General features: G+C 37.2%; 2 protein-coding genes and 1 long non-coding RNA gene across 5 annotated transcripts in view; 2 read left to right on the top strand and 1 right to left on the bottom strand.

Annotated features, from left to right (window-relative positions):
- Positions 1–13,272, top strand: part of LOC111811360 (sterol 3-beta-glucosyltransferase UGT80A2-like) — a 22,905-nt gene extending 9,633 nt beyond the window's left edge. For both annotated transcript variants that reach the window (XM_023698170.1, XM_023698171.1), the window contains exons 5-14: positions 4,486–4,656; positions 5,493–5,556; positions 5,699–5,756; positions 5,884–6,061; positions 6,188–6,318; positions 8,086–8,188; positions 8,272–8,348; positions 9,978–10,025; positions 10,130–10,279; positions 12,803–13,272. In XM_023698170.1, coding sequence (XP_023553938.1) covers positions 4,486–4,656; positions 5,493–5,556; positions 5,699–5,756; positions 5,884–6,061; positions 6,188–6,318; positions 8,086–8,188; positions 8,272–8,348; positions 9,978–10,025; positions 10,130–10,279; positions 12,803–12,970 — 1,148 coding nt within the window. In that variant the 3' untranslated portion in view covers positions 12,971–13,272. The remainder of the gene's footprint in view (positions 1–4,485; positions 4,657–5,492; positions 5,557–5,698; positions 5,757–5,883; positions 6,062–6,187; positions 6,319–8,085; positions 8,189–8,271; positions 8,349–9,977; positions 10,026–10,129; positions 10,280–12,802) is intronic.
- The window catches only part of LOC111811362, a 24,684-nt gene extending 5,023 nt beyond the window's left edge, over positions 1–19,661 (bottom strand). The window contains exons 1-2 of the long non-coding RNA XR_002817534.1: positions 19,323–19,661; positions 3,691–3,701 (exon numbers count right to left, since the gene is read on the bottom strand). This is a non-coding gene — a long non-coding RNA (uncharacterized LOC111811362). The remainder of the gene's footprint in view (positions 1–3,690; positions 3,702–19,322) is intronic.
- On the top strand, positions 15,193–20,819 carry LOC111811361 (transcription initiation factor IIF subunit alpha-like). 2 transcript variants are annotated; one of them, XM_023698173.1, is made up of 11 exons: positions 15,193–15,419; positions 15,771–15,970; positions 16,116–16,274; positions 16,848–16,993; positions 17,173–17,552; positions 17,909–18,024; positions 18,996–19,133; positions 19,669–19,878; positions 19,984–20,184; positions 20,378–20,487; positions 20,612–20,819. In XM_023698173.1, the coding sequence occupies exons 2-10, from the start codon at positions 15,800–15,802 to the stop codon at positions 20,474–20,476; spliced, it is 1,620 nt and encodes a 539-aa protein (XP_023553941.1). In that variant the 5' UTR covers positions 15,193–15,419; positions 15,771–15,799; the 3' UTR covers positions 20,477–20,487; positions 20,612–20,819. The 2 variants fall into 2 exon arrangements, with proteins under 2 accessions (XP_023553941.1, XP_023553940.1); XM_023698172.1 differs by having other exon boundaries at positions 15,194–15,419; positions 20,378–20,819.

The raw sequence follows: 20,819 nt of genomic DNA, 5'->3' as shown, positions 1-20,819 counted from the left end.
GTTGACACAACATCTTCTTAATTCCATATCTCTAATTAGCAACCAAGCTAGTAACTAACTTTGAAAAAGATGATTCAGCCTGCGTTAATGAAAAATCTGATGAAAATGAACTGATTAGACCTTCCATTATTTTTAACTGGTGGAAATGTATTCATTATGGCTCTGTTGGTAATTCTTTGGTTTTTTTATTATTTATATTTTTCATTTCAAATTTTATCTTCACAGTTCATATTTGATTCACAGATTCATGATCTTAGGAGCCCTTGGATTGTATATGAACAGTTCTTTATAATTTGTATATGGTATTTGTTGCAAGTCTGAATTAGCTGGCTGTTTTCATATTTTATTTTCAGAGATCAGGTAACTGACCCCTAAATACTAGGTAACTCATCTAAATAAATCCAACCTGATAGATTAGGGAGATCCGACTGCTTCTCTTATTGAATGGGATTACACAAATATACTTCAACACTCCCCCTAACACATATCTCCAAACTTAAGGCTAATTCTTCAACACTTCCCCTCAAGTTGAGAATGAATATATTACTTAACTTGGACTTGATAGGTTTATGTGCAATATTGATTGCACGACTTTGATGACACGACTTCAATGTTAAGGCACAACTTCAACGGTAGCTATGAAGACTCCGAATAAATTTGTCAACGATAGTTATGAAGGTTTCAAATAAATTTGTCCACGATAGTTATGAAGGTTCCGAATAAATTTGTCAATAGTATCTATGAAGGCTTCGAATAAATTTGGTTAAGGTGAATGATCCATAGGTATGAATTGGAATAAATTTGTCAATGGTAGCTGTGAAGTCTCCGAAATTTTTTGCCAATAGTAGCTATGAAGTCTCCGAATAAATTTGTCAATGATAGTTATGAAGGTTTTGAATAAATTTGTCCATGGTGAATTTGTCCAAGATAGCTATGAATGCTCCAAATAAATTTGTCAATGGTAGCGATGAAGGCTCTTGAATAAATTTATTAATGGTAGTTATGAAGTTCTTTTGTTAGCACATTTGAAGCCGTGAGAGAACATAATGTTAGGTTATGGAGTCTACTGCTTATTTATAGCTTACTCAATGGTTATACATGATAATGCTATGTTAGGTAAATGAGATATATAGTAAATAGATAGGTGTAGTAAACAATTATCTAATAATTATATATAATAGATGGTTATGTATAGTAGATGACTATTTTTAGTAAAGTTATATATAGTAAGCTAAATCTTATATATACCTGTCGGTAGTATTTTGAAAATGTACTTTCTGCCTTCCCCGTATTCTCTATTATTGTACATACGTAAAGTAATCAATATAGATCTCTAAACAATATTTCTCCTTGCATTTCCCCTCTTTTATTTTTTTGTGTTCATCTAGATTGAGTGTGTGCATTGTTATGTGGTCCTAAAAACTGGTATTAGAGCTAGGAGATATTTACCATGATCTGTGAAGATGGAAAGCTCAAAAATTGGAACGAGAAGTTTGATGGACGATTTCAGTTTCTGAAAGATGTAGATTGAAGATTATCTGTACCAGAAAGATCTTCACGAACCCTTGTTCGGGGTGAAGCCGTATATCATGACCCTGCAGCAGTAGAAGCTCAAGGATCGACAAACTCTAGGATTAATCCTATTGATGATGTCCAGAATTGTGGCGTTCAACATTATCAAGGAGAAGACAACGTTGGATCTCTTATGAACAAGATGTATTTGATGCGCAGATTGTTTAATCTACAATTGTTTGAAGGTGAATCTGTTGGAAATCATATAAATGAATTCAATATGATTGTAAGTCAACTGAGCTATGTGGAAATTAGTTTCGAAGATGAAATTAAAGCATTGATTTTGATATCATCTTTACTCGAGTTATGAGATATTGTTATTGTTGCAATCAGCAGTTCTCGGAGATCTAATAATTGAAGTTTGATGAAATTTGAGATGTAGTTCTCAGTGAAAGTATTCGTAAACAAAAAATTGGAGATTCATTAGGTAATTCTCTCAGGGTTGATCGAAGGGGAAGAAGTAATTTGAAGGGCCTAAACATACATGGCCAATAAAAAAAACAAAAACTAAGAACATCTCCAAACAGGCCAAACGTAATGTGTTGGAATTGTGGAAAAAAAAGGACACTTTCCAACATAGTGTACAAAAACAAAGAAGAAACATAATCACAAATCTAGAGATGACCATGATTGTGTATATTCATAAGAAGATATTGAGGATGCTCCTTAGTGTGGACAACTCGATTGAATCCTAGATTTTGGGTTTAGGTGCATCTTTTTAATCATCTCCGAACAAGAAATTGTTTCAAAATTTCAAATCTGAAAAATTTGGGAAAGTGTATCTTGCCCACAACAAATTTTTGGAGATTAAAGGAAAGGGAGAGGTCTGCATACAAACTCCAACAAGAAATCAATGGACATCGAAAGATTTTAGATATATTCCTGGTCTCAAGAAGAATTTGATTTGTATGGGTCAGTTGGATAACATATGTTATGCAACAGAGATTGGAAGGAGTTCGTGGAAAATTGTGAAGGGTTCTATGGTGGTAGCACGTGACACAAAATCTGGAAACTTATACACCGTTGTAGGGTGTATAAACATGGTTGCTGTTGACACAATAAATTTGGACATATGAGCGTTAAAGGAATGAAGATGCATGCTGCGAAAAGAGTTAGCTTCTCAAAGGCTGCCAGGGAACTGGAGAAAGTACGGTTGGAAATGGTCGATACAGACGTTTGGGGACAAGCTCCAATTCCATCACCTGGTGGATCCAAGTTCTATGTCACCTTCATTGATGATTTTAGCGAGAAAGTATGAGTTTATTTTTTGAAACACAGGTCAGACGTGTTTGTTATCTTCAAGAAGTGGAAAGCTGAAGTTGAAAATAAAATCGATTTGAATATCAAATGCATGAGGTCTAACAATGGAAGAAAGTATGACAAGTTAGAATTAGCATTTTGTGTAGTTGAGGGGATTAAATTAATGAGAGTAATTCCCGGTAAGACAAGACAAAATGATATTGTTGAAAGAATGAAGAGAACATTGAATGAGTGGACAAGGAGTATGGGGATTCATTATGGATTGGCGCTCCGAAATGACCCCCTCTGTGAATAAAAAGGGGATACAAATATAAAATGAAATACAAATATAAAGAAATTTGCAAGACTCCAAAAAATCGAAAAGGGACTGACGCTCTGAAACGACCCCCTCTGTGACCGTACAGCTCTCAAACGCTCCTCTACCTCGACCGGCAGCCTACGAACACCTGAAAAAAATAGGAAAAAATGGGATGAATATAAAAATTATACTCAGTAAGCCACTTACTTGTAGGCTCTCATCGCATCCTAACTTAACAGAGTTTCCACGGTTTTCTAATTGGCTCTAGGACGTCTGGTTCTGGTCTTAGTCCCTTTAGGGCTCGCCCCTTGGGACTTGCTCTATGGAGCTTCATTGGTTCTCCGTCCTTTCATTTGATACTTAAGGGTCCCTTATGCTAAGTTGACATGACCGACGTCTCTCTATGAGGCGCTACCTCTGCATGGCTATCTGAAACTACATGGTATCTAGCCTAGGGGTGTGTTGAGTACTCCTAATCCCATGACAGTCCCTGGGGNGCTAATGGGTTGTACGACGTAGGGACACATTTCCCATGCGAAACGGCTAGGAGCAGTAAGAACTGATCAGGAACCTCTGGTTCCCCCATGGAGCTATAGAGACGTTTCACACTATATAGTAAACAGCTATATCTAGTAAAGCTATATATGGTAAATTGAATCATATATATATATATATATATATACTTACATATGGTAAATTGAATCATATATATATATATATACTCCATAAGTACGGCTTTGAAGATGTAGTTTCTGCATTCTCTATACTCTCTATTAGTGTACATACCTGAAGTCATCAATATAAACCTCTAACCAATATTTCTTCTTCAGTTTTCTCTCTTGTTCTGTGTTCATACATTGAGTGTGTGAGTTGTTATGCAGTCCTAACACATAACTCATGCATACTATCCCCTTGAAGCACTTTAATCGGCGTTGTTTGCCTCTCTTGTGCTCACTCTTGTTGGAGTACTTCCACGAATGTTGCTCGTCTCTCTTGTGCTCACTCCGGTTGGGACACTCTATGGTTTGGTAACTATGCGACAGTAGGGTTGGGGACTCATAATCTACAAAATAGGCTTTCCGTAGCAGCTTTTCTTATGGTACCGTCCAATTCTTCATCTGAAAATTAGAGTTTAGAACTAACTTCATGAATTAAGGCTAATCACGTTGTATTTACTGTCTGAAGTTGCCTTTGCTTTTGAGCGTAGGTAGAACGTAATGACTTAAATATTTTTCCGATAATCATTCGAATGATTGAATATTTATGCAATTCATTTTTGTAACTTCTTTTAGAGAATTAAAACAGCTGTTTTCCATTGATAGTTCTGTGATCATTGTATTACCCTTATGCAACAGACATGGTAAAAAACAAAGGTTTCTTGCCCTCGGGGCCTTCTGAAATACCCGTTCAAAGGAATCAAATGAAGGAAATCATTTATTCGCTACTTCCAGCTTGCAAAGAACCTGATCCTGAAACTGGTATTTCCTTTAACGCAGAAGCTATCATTGCCAACCCACCAGCTTACGGTAAGACCTTGCCTCTAACTATTTTTTTTTGTTTTTTCCCTTTAAAAGGAACAAACAAGGAGCGAGGTTACTTCGTTACTTCTCCACAATGGTATGATATTAGCCACTTTGAGCATATGCTCTCATGGCTTTGCTTTGGGTTTTCCCAAAAGGCCTCATACCAATGGAGATGTATTCCTTACTTATAAAACTCATGATCATTCCCTAAATTAGCCAACGTGGGACTCCCTCCCAACAATGGTCAACAACCCTCTCGTCGAACAAAGTACACTATAGAGCCTCCCCTAAGGCCTATGGAGCCCTCAAACAGCCTCCCTTTAATCGAGGCTCGATTCTTTCTCTGGAGTCCTCGAACAAAGTACACCATTTGTTCGGCACTTGAGTCACTTTTGTCTACACCTTTGAGTCTCACAACTTCTTTGTTCAACATTGAGGATTTTATTGACATGGCTAAATTAAGGGCATGACTCTGATACCATGTTAGGAATAACAGACCTCGACATTTTTCACTTTGAGTATATGCTCCTTTGGTTTTGCTTTGGGCTTCTCCAAAGGGCTAGTACCAATAGAGATGTATTCTTACTTATAAAACTCATTATCATTCCCTAAGACTCCCTCCCTACAATCCTCAACAACCTTCTCTTCATTTTGTTATTTACTATCCTTTTGCTTGATATTCGTGGAAAGTATTAGTCCTCTTTACTTCTCTCTCATCTTGGGCAGAGGAAATTTTGAATGAGGTTGGCAAGATTTCGGCACATTTATCCTTTTTCCTCTCTTAATTTGTTATTTTTGTGAAGAAACTCTTTGCCGTAACCTCTTCAATGCTTTTGTAGGACATACTCATGTAGCAGAGGCACTTAAAATTCCAATTCACATATTTTTCACAATGCCATGGACGTAAGTTTGCCCGACAGTGTACTTTTTTTCTTTTGACAATCTGGAGATACTATAATTGAGTCACATTGTGGAATATTTACCTATATTTGAGCTATATGCCTTGTAAGAGAGTTTGAGTCGCGCTATTTCCTCCTCTTGCCAGGCCAACAAGTGAATTTCCTCATCCTTTATCCCGTGTCAAGCAACAGGCTGGCTATCGGGTAGTTCGATTATGGCGTTGCCTTCTGCTTTTACACACACACACCATACCAATTTTTTTTCCTTCTTCTTTTCATTTTTTATGCCTTCATCGAACCTAACTTGACTTCGACCTTTTTTAATTTCCAGCTCTCGTATCAAATTGTCGACTCCTTAATTTGGCTTGGGATACGGGACATGATTAACGATCTTAGGAAGAAAAGGCTGAAGCTACGACCTGTTACTTATTTAAGTGGTTCACATGCCTCTGAATCAAGTGTGCCACATGGGTATATATGGAGCCCACATCTTGTTCCTAAACCAAAAGGTTTGTTCTTGTAATGATGAGTTGTTCTTTCTACTGTAAAGCAATGTTAACAAGTTACTTTTTTCTTGATCATCAAGCACATAGAATCTTATGATTCTAGCTTTAAACTTGGGTTTTTTTTTTCAGATTGGGGGCCTAAGGTGGACGTGGTCGGATTTTGCTTCCTTGATCTTGCATCAAGTTATGAACCTCCTGAGTCTCTCGTAAATTGGCTTAAGGCTGGTGACAAGCCCATTTATATCGGTTTTGGTAGCCTTGTGAGTATTTCATATTATTCCTTCCATTTAATTTGATATTTCAGCCTTTTAAAGTTTATATTTTTTCTGCATCAAAAGCTCCCCTTTTATTGGGGCAGTAGGCATAAAAGAGTTGGTAGATTTTTGTTTTATTTTATTTGGTTGTGAAATGAAACTTCCATCACGAATCAATTGTACAAACTTCAATGCGATGTCCTGGCTAATTCGGTAAACATAGTGGTGATGATTGCGAATCGTTTAATCCTCTGGTGCCCTCTTCTTGGAAGATCCTTTATTTCCTTTCTTGTCAAATATTCCATTTTGCACCATCATTTCGCCTACTCTGCTTTCATTTTCCTAACCTATCACTGTTTGAAAATCCTTGTGAACTGAAGTTAGGAAGATGTGATCTCCTAACTAAGAAACACTAAAATTCTTAGTCAATTTGGGAATCAACCTTGAAGGAAGGTTAGGATTCGGACTGCCTCAATAATCAATGATGAAAGTTAAGAATGTAGGTTCCTTTCCTAAGATTATAACACTTTGTAACGGCCCAAGCCACCTCTAACAGATATTACCCTTTTTTGGGCTTTCCCTTTCGGGCTTCTCCTTAATTTTTTTAGAACGCGTCTGCTAGGGAGAAGTTTCCACACCCTTATAAAAGATGCTTCATTCTCCTCCCCAAACGATGTGGGATCTTACAATCCACCCCCTTGGGGGCCAACATCCTTGCTGGCACACCACCTCGTGTCCACCCCCCTTCGGGGCTTAGCCTCCTCACTGGAACATCACCTAGTGTCTGGCTCTGATACCACATCATCTAACTTCTTTGAGGGGTCTTAAGCTCTCAACTATGGAGCATTGTTTTTTTTCCCCCTTTTGAACCGGATACAAATTTTTCATTGATTAATGAAAAGAATAAAATGTTTGAAGTTACAAACTCCCGAAAGGAATTGAAAAAAATTTACAAAAACAACCAACATAGTTACATAGAAGCCTAAAATGAGTGAGTAAAAGCACTTTTGACGCTACGCTGTGCCGACCCCGGATGCTACTCACGAGCTGGTCAGGGACAAGTTCCGGTCATTCTTTCGATGCCATGCCATTGTGGTGGCATGGAACCACTGCATGGGGGCGGTTTGAATCTCATCGCTGGCGTGTGGAATACAAGTGCATCCAAGCACAACGCAGCCAAGAGGGTCGACTTGAAGCGTTCCATCCATAATTTACTCTTAACTTAAAAAAAACTCTTTGATTCTGCTTGAACCTTAATTCAGATAAAATGGATTTGACGCCACTGACCCATAAAAGACGAGCTTGGAAGATAAGGGTGGTCCATGATGAAGCTGAAATAAATTACTTCTGAAATCCTATGAGTAAACCCAACCGTTTTTAGAACAATCAACTTTTTTTTAGATTTACTGAAAATTACTTCTCATTTGAATATTTCCTAGTATCACTGATCAGGCCGGTCTGCCTTGGCCCAGGCCTAAGGCTTTGCAGCGAGCACAATGCCCGAAGTCACTCCATATTCGAAATTGACGAATTCATTCCATTCTCTAGTTGAAATCTTTTGGTCCTAATATATAGCTAATATTTTCTGCTCGAGTATATAGACGTTATCTTGATATCCTGCTTATCTCTGGCATTTAATTTCAGTTTCAATTGTTAGTATCATCTAGAAACATCTCATGAATATACAAATTTTTGTTTATCTGATTCTCAAGATACAGCCTTTTAGGTAAATGGTCTTCTCACGTTCTTAACCTAGTTTTCATTGTATGTCAGCCTGTTCAAGAACCTGCAAAGATGACCCAAATAATTGTAAAAGCGCTCGAACTTACTAGACAGAGAGGCATCATCAATAAAGGATGGGGCGGTCTCGGAAATTGTAAGTTTCTAAACTTTTGTTGCCTGGAAGTACGGCGTCTGGAAGATTTAATTTATTTAGCTTAAATTTTATTTTTTTTCCAGTGGAAGAACCAAAGGACTTTGTATATTTATTGGACAACTGCCCTCATGATTGGCTATTCTTACAATGCAAGGCTGTGGTGAGTATATGTAGTTGAGTTCATATCAGAACATTATTATACCTCATTACAAATAAGAGATCTATACAAAGTACGGTTCAAAGATACATAATCTTCACCTGAAAGAAGCCGATAAAACAAATAAACTCGGCTTCTTTATATTATCATTTCCCATTTCTTCTCCTCTTTTCTTTTTTTGTATTAAAAAATATTCTCGACCCTTTTCTTGTGAGCTTTTCTTTTCTGAAGAATAATGGATCTCTTGGGATATAGAGTTCGTAAAGATATTATATTTTGAAGGTGGTTAAATCTGTTGAAGCTATATTTAGTAAACGGAAACCATATATATACCCCATTAGGCCGTACTTTCAAAATGTACTTTTTTTTCATTCTCTGTATTCTCTCTTGGTGTACATACCTGAAATCATCCATAAAACCTTTAGCCAATATTCCTTCTTGAATTTTCTCTCTCCTGTTCTTTGTGTTCATCTTGTTCGAGTGTGTGCATTGTTGTGCGATCCTAATAGGATCTTGACGTAGAATAGTGGATTAATTAACTTTTTGAGTGGAAATAACATCACGATGTTTCCGAACTAATTGGTGTTGCTTTTATCTCAAGCAAGTTTAACAGAGGGTCTGAAGTCTTAGTTGTCTCTTATATATAAGAGAGGCTAAAATACTGTTTTTCTCCCATCACTTTGGTGGTTGTTTTATTCTCTACGCTTTGGAAGTGTCTAAAATTTGGGGAAAAATGAAATTTTGTTGCATTACTGAATAAAGAAAATGTTAACAGGACAGCGAGATCGGGATCCTCATAAACCTAATCTAAAATGGATACTTTTTCCCATTTCTGATAGGAAACAAGATATGATGAAATGCTACGACGGTAGGGATAACCAGTCTCAAGCTATAGAGATTTTCTAGAAACCCGAAGTTTCCCGAAAGAATTGATAAGGTGGATACGAATAAACTATGGCTTAAAATATCTTATACTTGAATAACAAGTAAAACAGAATTGTGGAGATCCGTGATTCCTAACATGGTACCAGAGCATGCCCTTAACTTAGCCATGTCAATAAAATCCTCAAATGTCGAACAAAGAAATTGTGAGCCTCGAAGATGTTGTCAAAAGTGACTCAAGTGTCGAACAAAGGGCATACTTTGTTCGAGGACTCCAGAGAAGGAGTCGAGTCTCAATTAAGGGGAGGGAGGTTGTTCGAGGGCTTCATAGGCCTCCGGAGGTTCTATAGTATACTTTGTTCGATGAGAGTACTGTTGAGGATTGTTCGGAGGGAGTCCCACGTTGGCTAATTTAGGGAATGGTCATGGGTTTATAAGGAAAGAATACATCTCCATTGATCTGAGGTTTTTTGGGAAAGCCCAAAGTAAAGTCATCAGAACTTATGCTCAAAGTGGACCATATCATACCATTTTGGAGATCCGTGATTCCTAACAAGGTTCACAAATACTTAAGTTGTTTTTTCACTATTTTCGCTCTTGAATGGTTATTTAAGAAAATTAACCAACTTTTTCGAACTAAAGGCTGGATATCCTATGCTATGGCTAATAGCATATTGACTATGTTTTCCTGGTTCTCTTACCTGTTTCCTGCATCTAAAAGGGTTCCCCCCTACATTGTCTTGTTTACAGGTGCATCATGGAGGTGCTGGAACAACAGCTGCTGGACTAAAAGCTGCTGTAATGGCGTGGCATTCTAAAACTTGTCTTTTTTTAGCACCACGTGATTGATTATTGCTAACTTTTATCGTCTCTGTCTCTGTCTCCGTCTCTGTTCATTCTAGTGCCCAACCACGATCGTTCCTTTCTTTGGAGATCAACCGTTTTGGGGCGAACAGGTACATGCTAGAGGAGTTGGTCCTTCACCCATCCCCGTTGAAGAGTTCTCACTTAACAAGTTGGTGGATGCCATAAACTTCATGCTAGATCCAACGGTAATCTTTCTGCAAGTTGAACAAGTCTTGAACATATTATGCTTATTAAAATTATTGAAACCATGGGAAGCGTCGTTTAATTTAAGCAGATAGCCTTGAAAAGAAAAAGTTATTAATCTGGGTGTAGGTGCTGCACTTATCATCATTGGTTTGTGAATCTTGGTTCATGTCCTGTCTGCTCATTTCTTATAGAAAAACATTCAGTGGAATGTTTGAACTGGCTTTGTCTTCATCTTTTTACCTTCGGTGAAATATTTCATTTTAAGCAGTTAAATGACTATCTAATGTCTAGCCATAAACTGAACTTCGGACTTCCCATGAAAACTGTAACGGCCCAAGTCGACCGCTAGCAGATATTGTCCTCTTTGGACTTTCCCTTTCGGGCTTCCCCCCAAGGTTTTTAAAACGCGTCTGTTAGGGAGAGGTTTCCATACCCTTGTAAAGAAGGTTTCATTCTCCTTCCCAACTGATGTGGGATCTCACGATACACTCCCCTCCGAAGCCCAGCGTCCTCGCTAGCACTTGTTCCTTATCCAATCGATGTGAGACCCCCAATCCACCCCCCTTTGAGGCCCAGCGTCCTTGCTGGCACACCGCCTCGTGTCCAGCACATCGCCGGTGTCTGGCTCTGATACCATTTGTGACGGGCTAAGCCCACCGCTAGCAGATATTGTCCTCTTTGGACTTTTCCGTTCGGGCTTCCCCTCAAGGTTTTTAAAACATGTATGCTAGGGAGAGGCTTCCACATTCTTATAAAGAATGTTTCGTTCTCCTCACCCACCGATGCGGGATCTCAAAGCAGCTAACTTTGAAAAGAAAAAGTTATTAATCCGGTGGTAGGTTCTCTACTTATCATCATTGGTTTGTGAATTTTCATGTCCTGTCTGCTCATTTCTTATAGAAAAACATTCAGTGGAATATTTGAACTGGCTTTGTCTTCATCTTTTTACCTTCGGTGAAATATTTCATTTTAAGCAGTTAAATGACTATCTAATGTCTAGCCATAAACTGAACTTCGGACTTCCCATGAAAACTGTAACGGCCCAAGTCGACCGCTAGCAGATATTGTCCTCTTTGGACTTTCCCTTTCGGGCTTCCCCCCAAGGTTTTTAAAACGCGTCTGTTAGGGAGAGGTTTCCATACCCTTGTAAAGAAGGTTTCATTCTCCTTCCCAACTGATGTGGGATCTCACGATACACTCCCCTCCGAAGCCCAGCGTCCTCGCTAGCACTTGTTCCTTATCCAATCGATGTGAGACCCCCAATCCACCCCCCTTTGAGGCCCAGCGTCCTTGCTGGCACACCGCCTCGTGTCCAGCACATCGCCGGTGTCTGGCTCTGATACCATTTGTGACGGGCTAAGCCCACCGCTAGCAGATATTGTCCTCTTTGGACTTTTCCGTTCGGGCTTCCCCTCAAGGTTTTTAAAACATGTATGCTAGGGAGAGGCTTCCACATTCTTATAAAGAATGTTTCGTTCTCCTCACCCACCGATGCGGGATCTCAAAGCAGCTAACTTTGAAAAGAAAAAGTTATTAATCCGGTGGTAGGTTCTCTACTTATCATCATTGGTTTGTGAATTTTCATGTCCTGTCTGCTCATTTCTTATAGAAAAACATTCAGTGGAATATTTGAACTGGCTTTGTCTTCATCTTTTTACCTTCGGTGAAATGTTTCATTTTAAGGAGTTAAATGGCTATCTAATGTCTAGCCATACATCTGAAGACTTTCTATTGTAAACTGAAGTTCGAACATCCCATGAAAACAGCCTGACCCATCCTCCAATACTAAGACTGAAGTCCTTCAATATAGAGACTGGTCGGAATTTTGATCCTCTGTTCTTTAGCATTCAATTTGTAGTACTTCTGCATTATGCATCTCAGATGGTTGAAGGAAAGATCTTGATTTAAGGAATATTCGTGTAATTCCCAGTCTTAAGTTAAGAGATATTTGTTCGATTCCATTAAATAAGAGAGGTAGTTAGTCTCTATGTATTATAAATCACATTTGTAACAACCTAAACCCATCGTTAACAGATATTATCCGCTTTGTCCCGTCACGTATTGTTGTCAGCCTCACGGTTTTAAAACGCATCTGTTAGGGAGAGGTTTCTACACCCTTATAAAAAATGCTTCGTTCCCCTCTCCAACCGACGTGGGATCTCACAATCCACCCTCTTTGAGGGCCCAACGTTCTTACTGGCACACCGCCTGGTGTCTGGCTCTGATACCATTTGTAACAACCCAAGCCCACTGCTAGCAGGTATTGTCGGCTTTGACCCGTTACGTATCGCCGTCTGTTGGGGAGAGGTTTCCACACCCTTATAAAAAATGTTTCGTTCCCCTCTCCAATCGATATGGGATCAAGACATATGTTTACCATTTTCAGATAATCATAGGTTTGAGGGAATCCTTTAGCGAAAAGGAAAGAGAAATTATTACTATGGTGTTTAGTGTAATAAGGTGGAGAAACTCATCCATCAGAAGGAGAGAAAGTAACTCTAGGAAATTATGTATCATTCCAGGTAAAGAAGTCTGCTGTCGAGCTTGCCAAGGCCATGGAGAACGAGGATGGAGTAGAAGGAGCTGTGAAAGCCTTCTTCAAGCATTATCGTCCAAGAAAGACCGAACCAGAGTCAGAGCCAGAGGACTCGACCGTTTTCTCTATGCGTAGATGCTTTGGTTGTTCTTGATTCGATGGTGTGCGAGATATCCTCGACACGACCTTCCATTAACAGATATGGCATGCCCCTGCTTGAAACATGGGCAAACAAATGTCCTGAGCAGTGGGGTATGTCATGAGGTAAATGTTTATAATGTTGATAATCTCTATATAGCCTGAGAATGGCGCTTTGCACATTTTTATTTGCTGTTATCAGTGTTCTTTCTAAGCATTTCACGTGTAATTTCATTCATCCCTTTCCCACTTTCAAATGTATATTTTTTGAGCTATCTGTTGAGATTGTGAAGTAAATATGTGCAGGTTTTTAGGTGATTTGTTTCAATATATATATATATGTATGTATGTATGTATATGTATGTATATTTCTTAGTGTTTCAAGAACAAGCAAATGATTAATACGGGGTAACATTTGTTCTTTATATAAAGAGATTTGAATCGTGTCTAAGTCGTTCATACTTTGCAAATTGAAAAGGGATGCTTGAAAAAGTTTGCAAAATTTGGAGGTCGAAAACGAAAGTGCAGTACACGTTGAATGAACACGAAGTTCATCACAACGGTATATTATTATATACTTCATTGTGTTTAGTTTCTCGTATTGAATTGTTGTGTTTAAATTTTAGACGGAATGTTTGTCATTTTAAACCTTATATGAACGTTGATATGTTCCAGCATTATGTATCAACACTATGCTTTATATGAGTATTGATATACTAATGATATATATGATAGGTGTTATCGCGAGGGTTTCAGTTAAGGAAATATATTTAATTTTATTTTATTGATAACAATCTTAAAGTCACAAACTTTTGATGTTTCAAAGTGTCTATAACGAATGGCTCAAAAGGATAGCTTCCAACACTTGTTCAATCATTCGAATCAGAGGTCAAATAAGAAAGAGGTCTTGCACGAGATAGCTCTGTTGGTCAACTTTTGATTAATGGTTAGATCACATGGTATGATGAACAAATTATATGATTACATGTGTTGGTTGGAGTTGACACGGTTAACTCATGGGAGAACAAACAAATGCATGTGTTTTTTAAATTTTAGAAGGTAAAATTAGAAGATTAAGATCCCGTTTAATTTTTAAAAATTAAAGTTGTAAATATTACATTTTTTTTTCTAATCTTTACATTTTCAAAATATTTTTAGAATTTAACTATGAATTCAAATATTTTGTCATTAAAATTTTGATAAATGCAAAACAAAAATAAAAAAAAATCAAATGGTTATTAAATTGATTCAATTATTTAAGAAACTGAAATAACCATATTTACATTTTCATTAATATTTTTTCATTAATATTTTTATAAAATTTTGACGTTAAACTAATTTCCAACTTTGGATACGAACATGATATTAATGTTTTATCAATATGTCGACATTTTTATCGATAATTTTATATGTTCACATGTTTAACATAGACGTAAGGAGTGAACGACATTTTCACTATATCATAAAAATTATTGGAACATAAAGACAAAAAAACAAAAAAAAAACAATAAAGTGTCGTGATTATAATAAAAATAATAAACATTTTAAATTACTAAACAGTGAAAAATATATTTTTTATTTTTTTATTAATCTATATATATATTTGTTTTTTTTGTTGTCTTCGGCTATACTACGTATAGCCATCAGCCTCATTAGAGAGGTTTGTTTCGTTTCAATCTACATGTGAAATCTCACTATCCCTTTCCACCTTTTAAAAATGTTTCACCCCATTTAATGTACGATTTGAAAATATCTACCATAGATTTGAAAATATTATCATTAAGTAAAGATAAAAACACAATATCTACCATAGATTTGAAAATATTATTATTAAGTAAGGATAAAAATGAGAAATAGAATTGGGATTGAAGGCTCAATCTTAATTGATATTCAGAACGTTTAAATACGTTGTTATCTACTCATATCTACCCATAAAGAAAATATAAACTAATTAAATCTTAAAAATAAAATAAAATATACTACTAATCAAATAAAAGAAATATATTAACTGATTTGATTACGAATATGATATATTCCATAACTAAATATTCTCTTATCAATATATCACTTTACGAGAGATTTTAAAAAAAATATTTATCTTAACAATTCTATTGATCCAACTCAATCTATCTAATATGAATTTGAAAATTGGTCTGTGAATCTTATTTTTAATTTTAAATTTAGTTTAATTTATTTTTATAATTATTTTATTTATTTATAAGAGTAGAAAACTACGATCATAGTATCATTCCCGTTTTCGCCTGCAATTTTCTCAAAATTCTCATCGCTCTCTTCATCTTCTTTCTTCTCTTCGGTTCCTCTCTTAAATTTCTCTCTGCTCCTACTATTAGCTTCCTCTCCCTCTGTTACATCGTCTAATTTCTGGAGATCGTCTAATTTCTGGAGATCGTCTAATTTCTGGAGATTGAGGAGAATTTTGCACGAATTTGCCCTGCAATTTTACGGTAAGAAATCTTTCCATCCTTTTGTTTCTTCCTAAATTGGGTGGGTTTTGGCTGTTATTTGAAGAAAAAAAGAACTCCTAGATTTGTAATAGGAATTCTTTTTGACTACCTTGGCCTAGTGGTGAGGGGAATGCAAATAATATAGGGTTTTGAGCTAATGGATTGATTGTGATCACCAACCTAAGATTTAAGCTGTGATATAATATCTTACTGATTATCTTAGCAACCAAACGTAGAAGGCGCAGTTGTTGGGTGAGAATGTCAAGCTAAGCTGCCCAAACATTCACAGATATATATATATATATACAAAGGGATTCTTTGGTGATTCGTGATTTTTCTTGGGTGTTGTAGATTTTTGTGGCTGAATTAGGGGGTACGCGATGTCTTTGGATTTGATGCTGAAGCCATCGTGCAGTGGATGCGGATCCACGACGGAGCTGTATGGGAGCAATTGTAAGCACATGACATTGTGCTTGTCCTGTGGCAAAACTATGGCTGAGAACAAGGGAAAATGTTATGACTGTGGTGCTACCCTAACTCGCTTAATAAGAGTTCGTTCTCTACCTCGTCTTTCTTAAGTAGCGTGATGATTTGAATGTGTTAAATTTGTACTCATGTGATTAGGGCTTTTCATTTGTGACAAATTTAATAATTTTCATAATAGCGTGGATTGAGTATTGTCTGCCTATATTCTAGGAATACAATGTTCGATCAAGTGCAAGTAGCGACAAGAACTACTGCATTGGGAGGTTCATGAGCGGGCTGCCAAACTTTTCTAAGAAGAAAAACGCTGAGAATAAATGGTCTCTTTACAAGGAAGGTCTACAAGGACGCCACCTTACGGATGCCCTTCGGGTACTTTGTTGACTTTTGTTTTGCTTCGTTTCTTAAGTTTGTCTTTGGATAGTTTATTGTTTTGGAAGCCTGGATACTGTTGACATGATATCGATTTTTCTTTTAGAACTTATTAACTGTTGAGAGAAAATAGGGCAAAGGTAATTGATGCTATACTTCATCAAGATGAAAAGGGATACACATTCTTTACGCAGATAAATGATCCCTTATGGACTTGGAGTCTCGTGCATTTTTTTTGCCACTTCTTGGGCCTTCTGCCACTGTAGAGTACAGAAACGTATCTTCATTGTATTAATTGGCACTTTTCTATTTTTTTTAATGCGTACATATATGTTAAACCATGTAATTATATGCTTCGTATTCAATATTTAAATACTACCTCGTGTTAACCATAATTCAGCTTTGACCTTGGAGATGCATTTGATTAATATCTTGTTGCGTTTTTTTTTTTCTTTTTTCTCCCTTGAAGTTAGTTGTTTTGTTGCTTATTGCTCATCGTTTTTTTTTTTTTTTGGAAGTTTTTTGCAATCTTGTCCTGCCTGACCCTTATTAATTATGATTCTGTTAATGTAGGAAAAGTACAAGAATAGACCCTGGGTCTTGGAAGATGAAACGGGTCAATTTCAATTCCAAGGTCATCTTGAGGGCTCACAATCAGCAACATATTACTTGCTTGTATTGCAAGGAAAGGAATTTACGGCCATTCCTGCTGGTTCTTGGTATGGTTTATCTTTGATTTAGTTTGCTATGAATCAAGTTATAGACCTTTATTTGTTTGTCATAATCTTCTTCATACTTGGTTTTTACATTATCCTATTCTTGAAGGCTTTTATATTGTTAGGGTGAAAATTTTCAAGTCATCCATGGTGGTATTGGCATGACTGACCTGAATTTTCAGGTACAACTTCAACAAAGTGGCACAGTATAAGCAACTTACTTTGGAGGAGGCAGAAGAAAAAATGAAGAATCGAAAGAAGACGGCAGATGGATATGAAAGATGGATGATGAAAGCTGCAAATAATGGTGCTGCTGCATTTGGTGAAGTTGAGAAGTTTGATGACAAAGAAGGTGCTCGTGGTGGTGGTGGTAGGGGACGGAGAAAAGCTACTGGTGATGAGAATGAAGGTAATGCCTCAGATAGGGGAGAGGAAGATGAAGAAGAAGAGGCAACAAGGAAGAACAGATTGGGACTCAATAAAAAGGGTGGCGGTGACGACGACGACGACGAAGGTCCTAGGGGAGGTGACCATGACATGGATGATGATGATATTGAGAAAGGTAAATCTTTCCCATTTATAGAAAAACAAAGCAATTCGAGCTGTACCATGTCATTGTCATCTCTAAAGAACGTCACTTGCCATCTGTTAGATTGTTTGTTTGATAGGCCATCACCATCATATGGGAATAAAATGCATCAAATGAGTGGTTTAAAGTTTTGGATGGAATTATGTTGGCAAATTCTTTTGTTCTTATCCAGGAAGATCAAATTTTCACCATGTTTTTTTTAATAATTTGTTTTTGGAAGGAAACACTTATGTCTCCATGCATGTGAAATTCAGAAATTAATTCACATGATGAGCATTGAGGCCAATGTCATTGTTCCTCTTTGTTAACGTGCCTGTTGAACTTTATAGGAGATGATTGGGAGCATGAAGAGATTTTTACTGATGATGATGAAACTACTGCTCCAGATCGTGAAGAAAGGGAGGATTTAGCCCCTGAAGTTCCTGCACCTCCAGAAATCAAGCAGGTTGTCTAGCACTTGGAAAAAAAAAAAAAAAAAAAATCACTGATACATATCATTTCATTGATTGAATAGAAACAATTCTATATTGTTAAATTTAACAGTTGAAGTAACCATATATGTTTTCCTCCAAAGTTGCCGAAAAGGTCGTAAGAAACGTTTCTAAAAAATGAAAAGGAAAGAAAAGAAAAGAAATGAAAAAAAAGCTAATGCAGGATGGGTGATGAAAAGTAGGGAAGGCAGAGAGGAGATTTTGTATGACCATAATTTTTTTTCCTGAAAGTAGCCCCTATGTGTCTACGACCACCATTCACATGAAAATATGCATGGGGCGTGGTAAATGAAAGCGGTATAGTGGAGCATTTTGCATTGGGCTCTATTTATCTAACTGCTGATATAATTCCATATATAATTATGAAATCTTTGTCGAGTGTTTGCAATGAAGAGTAAAGTCAGGATGATAGAATGCTTACAGGATTTACAACTTGAGCTTAGGATATGGAGTACTATTTAAGAAGGAATAGGAAAAAGGCAAGGTGTACAAGGACGGTAGAAATTATTTTATGAAATAGTAGTCGTGGATGTCGTGTTATTATGTAATTCTTAGTTTTTCCTAGAATCTGTTGCTGCTAGAGTCTTCATTGTTACTATTACTATTGTAGTCTAATGGGGTATGTATTTTCTTCGGTGGCCTAGGCTGGCCGATTTGATACTCAATCTGAAAACATCACCGACATTTTTGCGATTTGGTTTAGACGTAGTAGTAACCTGAAGCCCTTGATATAACTAACACCTTAATGTTTGATGTCCATTGACCTTCAAAATCATCTGGAGTTCTGGTTGACATCTTGGATTTGTTGTCCATTTTCCTGAATATAGTGTAACGTTTCAAGTCAAAGATATCACATATCAGATACAGATGGCCTGTTTGTATGCTTAAGCTTTCTAGTTCAGCAAATTATTTTCTCACTATGCAGGATGACGAAGACGAGGAGGATGAAGAAAATGAAGGGGAAGGGGGGCTGAGCAAATCTGGGAAAGAGTTGAAGAAATTGCTTAGGCGTACTGGAGGGCTTAATGATTCAGATGGAGAGGACGATGACGACGACGACGATGTAAGATTCTCTTTTGATTTCTGTGAACAGAATTTAACAGCATCCAAAACTTTAAATTATAATGACCCTACGAGCAGTTTTTCGAATAGAATCTGTATGAATTGCACTTGATCATTAGTCATGGTATTTTTAGCAGTCTAAAGCAGCATTATTTTGATCATGTATTTTGCTCTCTGCAATGCCTTGAACCACCCTGATTTGGCTTAGCAAGGACCATGTAAATAATATAGAATTTAGAGAGAACGGATTAACACCTATATAAAATTTAATATCTTACGAGTTACTTTGACAATTAAACGTAGTAAGGGCAAACAGTTGTATTGGGAATAATCAAGGTGCGCCCAGAAAACAATGATGAAAAGAATTTCTATTAGCAGCAACAAAAATTTGTTAGCAGTGTCAACGATGCCTCGATATTTTTGGAATCCTACCGAGTTGACCTGATCGAATCAGCCTTTATACATAGCCCTCTACTTATTGTGATACTGCCTGCATTTTCTACTGTTAAGTGGCTTTATACCTTTTATGTATTCAGGAGGAGGATACTGGTGACACACCAGTTTTGCCTTCGAAGCAGAAGGATACTGTTAAGGAAGAAGCTGCGTCCAGCAGTCCCTCAAAACCAACACCTTCTGGATCTGCTAAGGGAACCCCCTCCACTGCAAAGACCGCAAAAGGAAAAAGAAAAAACGGCGAGGATGTGAAACCATCCAGTGCACCTCCGAAGAAAATGAAAACAGAGACGGTATGTCGTGCTGTCTCATGGTTTAGTCTTACGGTTTAAGCTTCGAGAACGAGAGTACTTTTACTTATATTAGAAGGATAAACAACTTTTTTTTGGGATATTCAGGAATCAAAGCCTACAGATGAAGCCTTGTCTACTTCTAAAAGTACAGCCTCAAAAGGTGCACCAGTATCGGTCAAAACTGAATCAGCATCGAATTCTGGACCCGTTACTGAGGAAGAAATTAGAGCTGTCTTGCGCCAAAGGACACCCGTAACGACGCAGGATCTTGTTGCGAAATTCAAGGCAAGACTGCGATGTAAAGAGGTATAATGTTGCTATGGTTTCATGACATGTTTTACATAAACTGTTCTTTCACTATGTTATGGTTGAGAAGCGGGCGGTTTAGGGTGTTTCATCATTCACTTTTCCTTCACTTCTTTGGTCGATCGCGAGCGAAATATGAACTCGATGGACCACAACTATTCTGTGATGCCTTATATTATATCCCATTATGCAGGACAAGAATGCTTTTGCAGAGATCCTTAGGAGAATCTCAAGGATCCAAAAGACGAACGGAGGACCGAGTTACGTCGTGTTGAGAAAACCCGAAGACTAGAAGAATTAAGTGTATGTTTCATCTTTATGATGTTACTGGCTTTCATCGAGTAGAATGTTTATGTGGTGAAACTGTGTGCTGCAAAAGCTCGAAGAGCCTCTTCTTTCACTCACATGGTGTGGTGCTTTTATCTAGGCAAAGGGCAAAGGGCAAAGGGCAAAGGGCAAAGGGCAAAGGATAAATTTGTGAGTTTGAAAGAGAGGTTGGGAATACGTTGAGAAAGAAACGAAAAGAAATGTTGAGACCCTTTGTCATATTGGTTGTCATATTGATTTTGGCGTTTTTTCTTTGAATTTCTAAAATAATGGAATGAGTAAACTAAGTATTTAAGATTTGATCCTTA

Source organism: Cucurbita pepo, chromosome LG15 (assembly GCF_002806865.2).
Source record: "Cucurbita pepo subsp. pepo cultivar mu-cu-16 chromosome LG15, ASM280686v2, whole genome shotgun sequence".
In the NCBI taxonomy this organism is placed as follows: Eukaryota; Viridiplantae; Streptophyta; class Magnoliopsida; order Cucurbitales; family Cucurbitaceae; genus Cucurbita; species Cucurbita pepo.
The sequence above is the reverse complement of the archived record's forward strand: the minus strand, read 5'-3'. Positions and strand labels throughout refer to the sequence as shown.

Bases quoted from the DNA above. Each gene is read 5' to 3' on its own strand.
- LOC111811361 (XM_023698173.1), top strand. From the start codon at position 15,800: ATGTCTTTGGATTTGATGCTGAAGCCATCGTGCAGTGGATGCGGATCC. The intron at 19,134-19,668 runs GTAAGATTCTCT...TTATGTATTCAG, and splicing joins ACGATGACGACGACGACGAT to GAGGAGGATACTGGTGACAC. The intron at 20,185-20,377 runs GTATAATGTTGC...CCCATTATGCAG, and splicing joins CAAGACTGCGATGTAAAGAG to GACAAGAATGCTTTTGCAGA.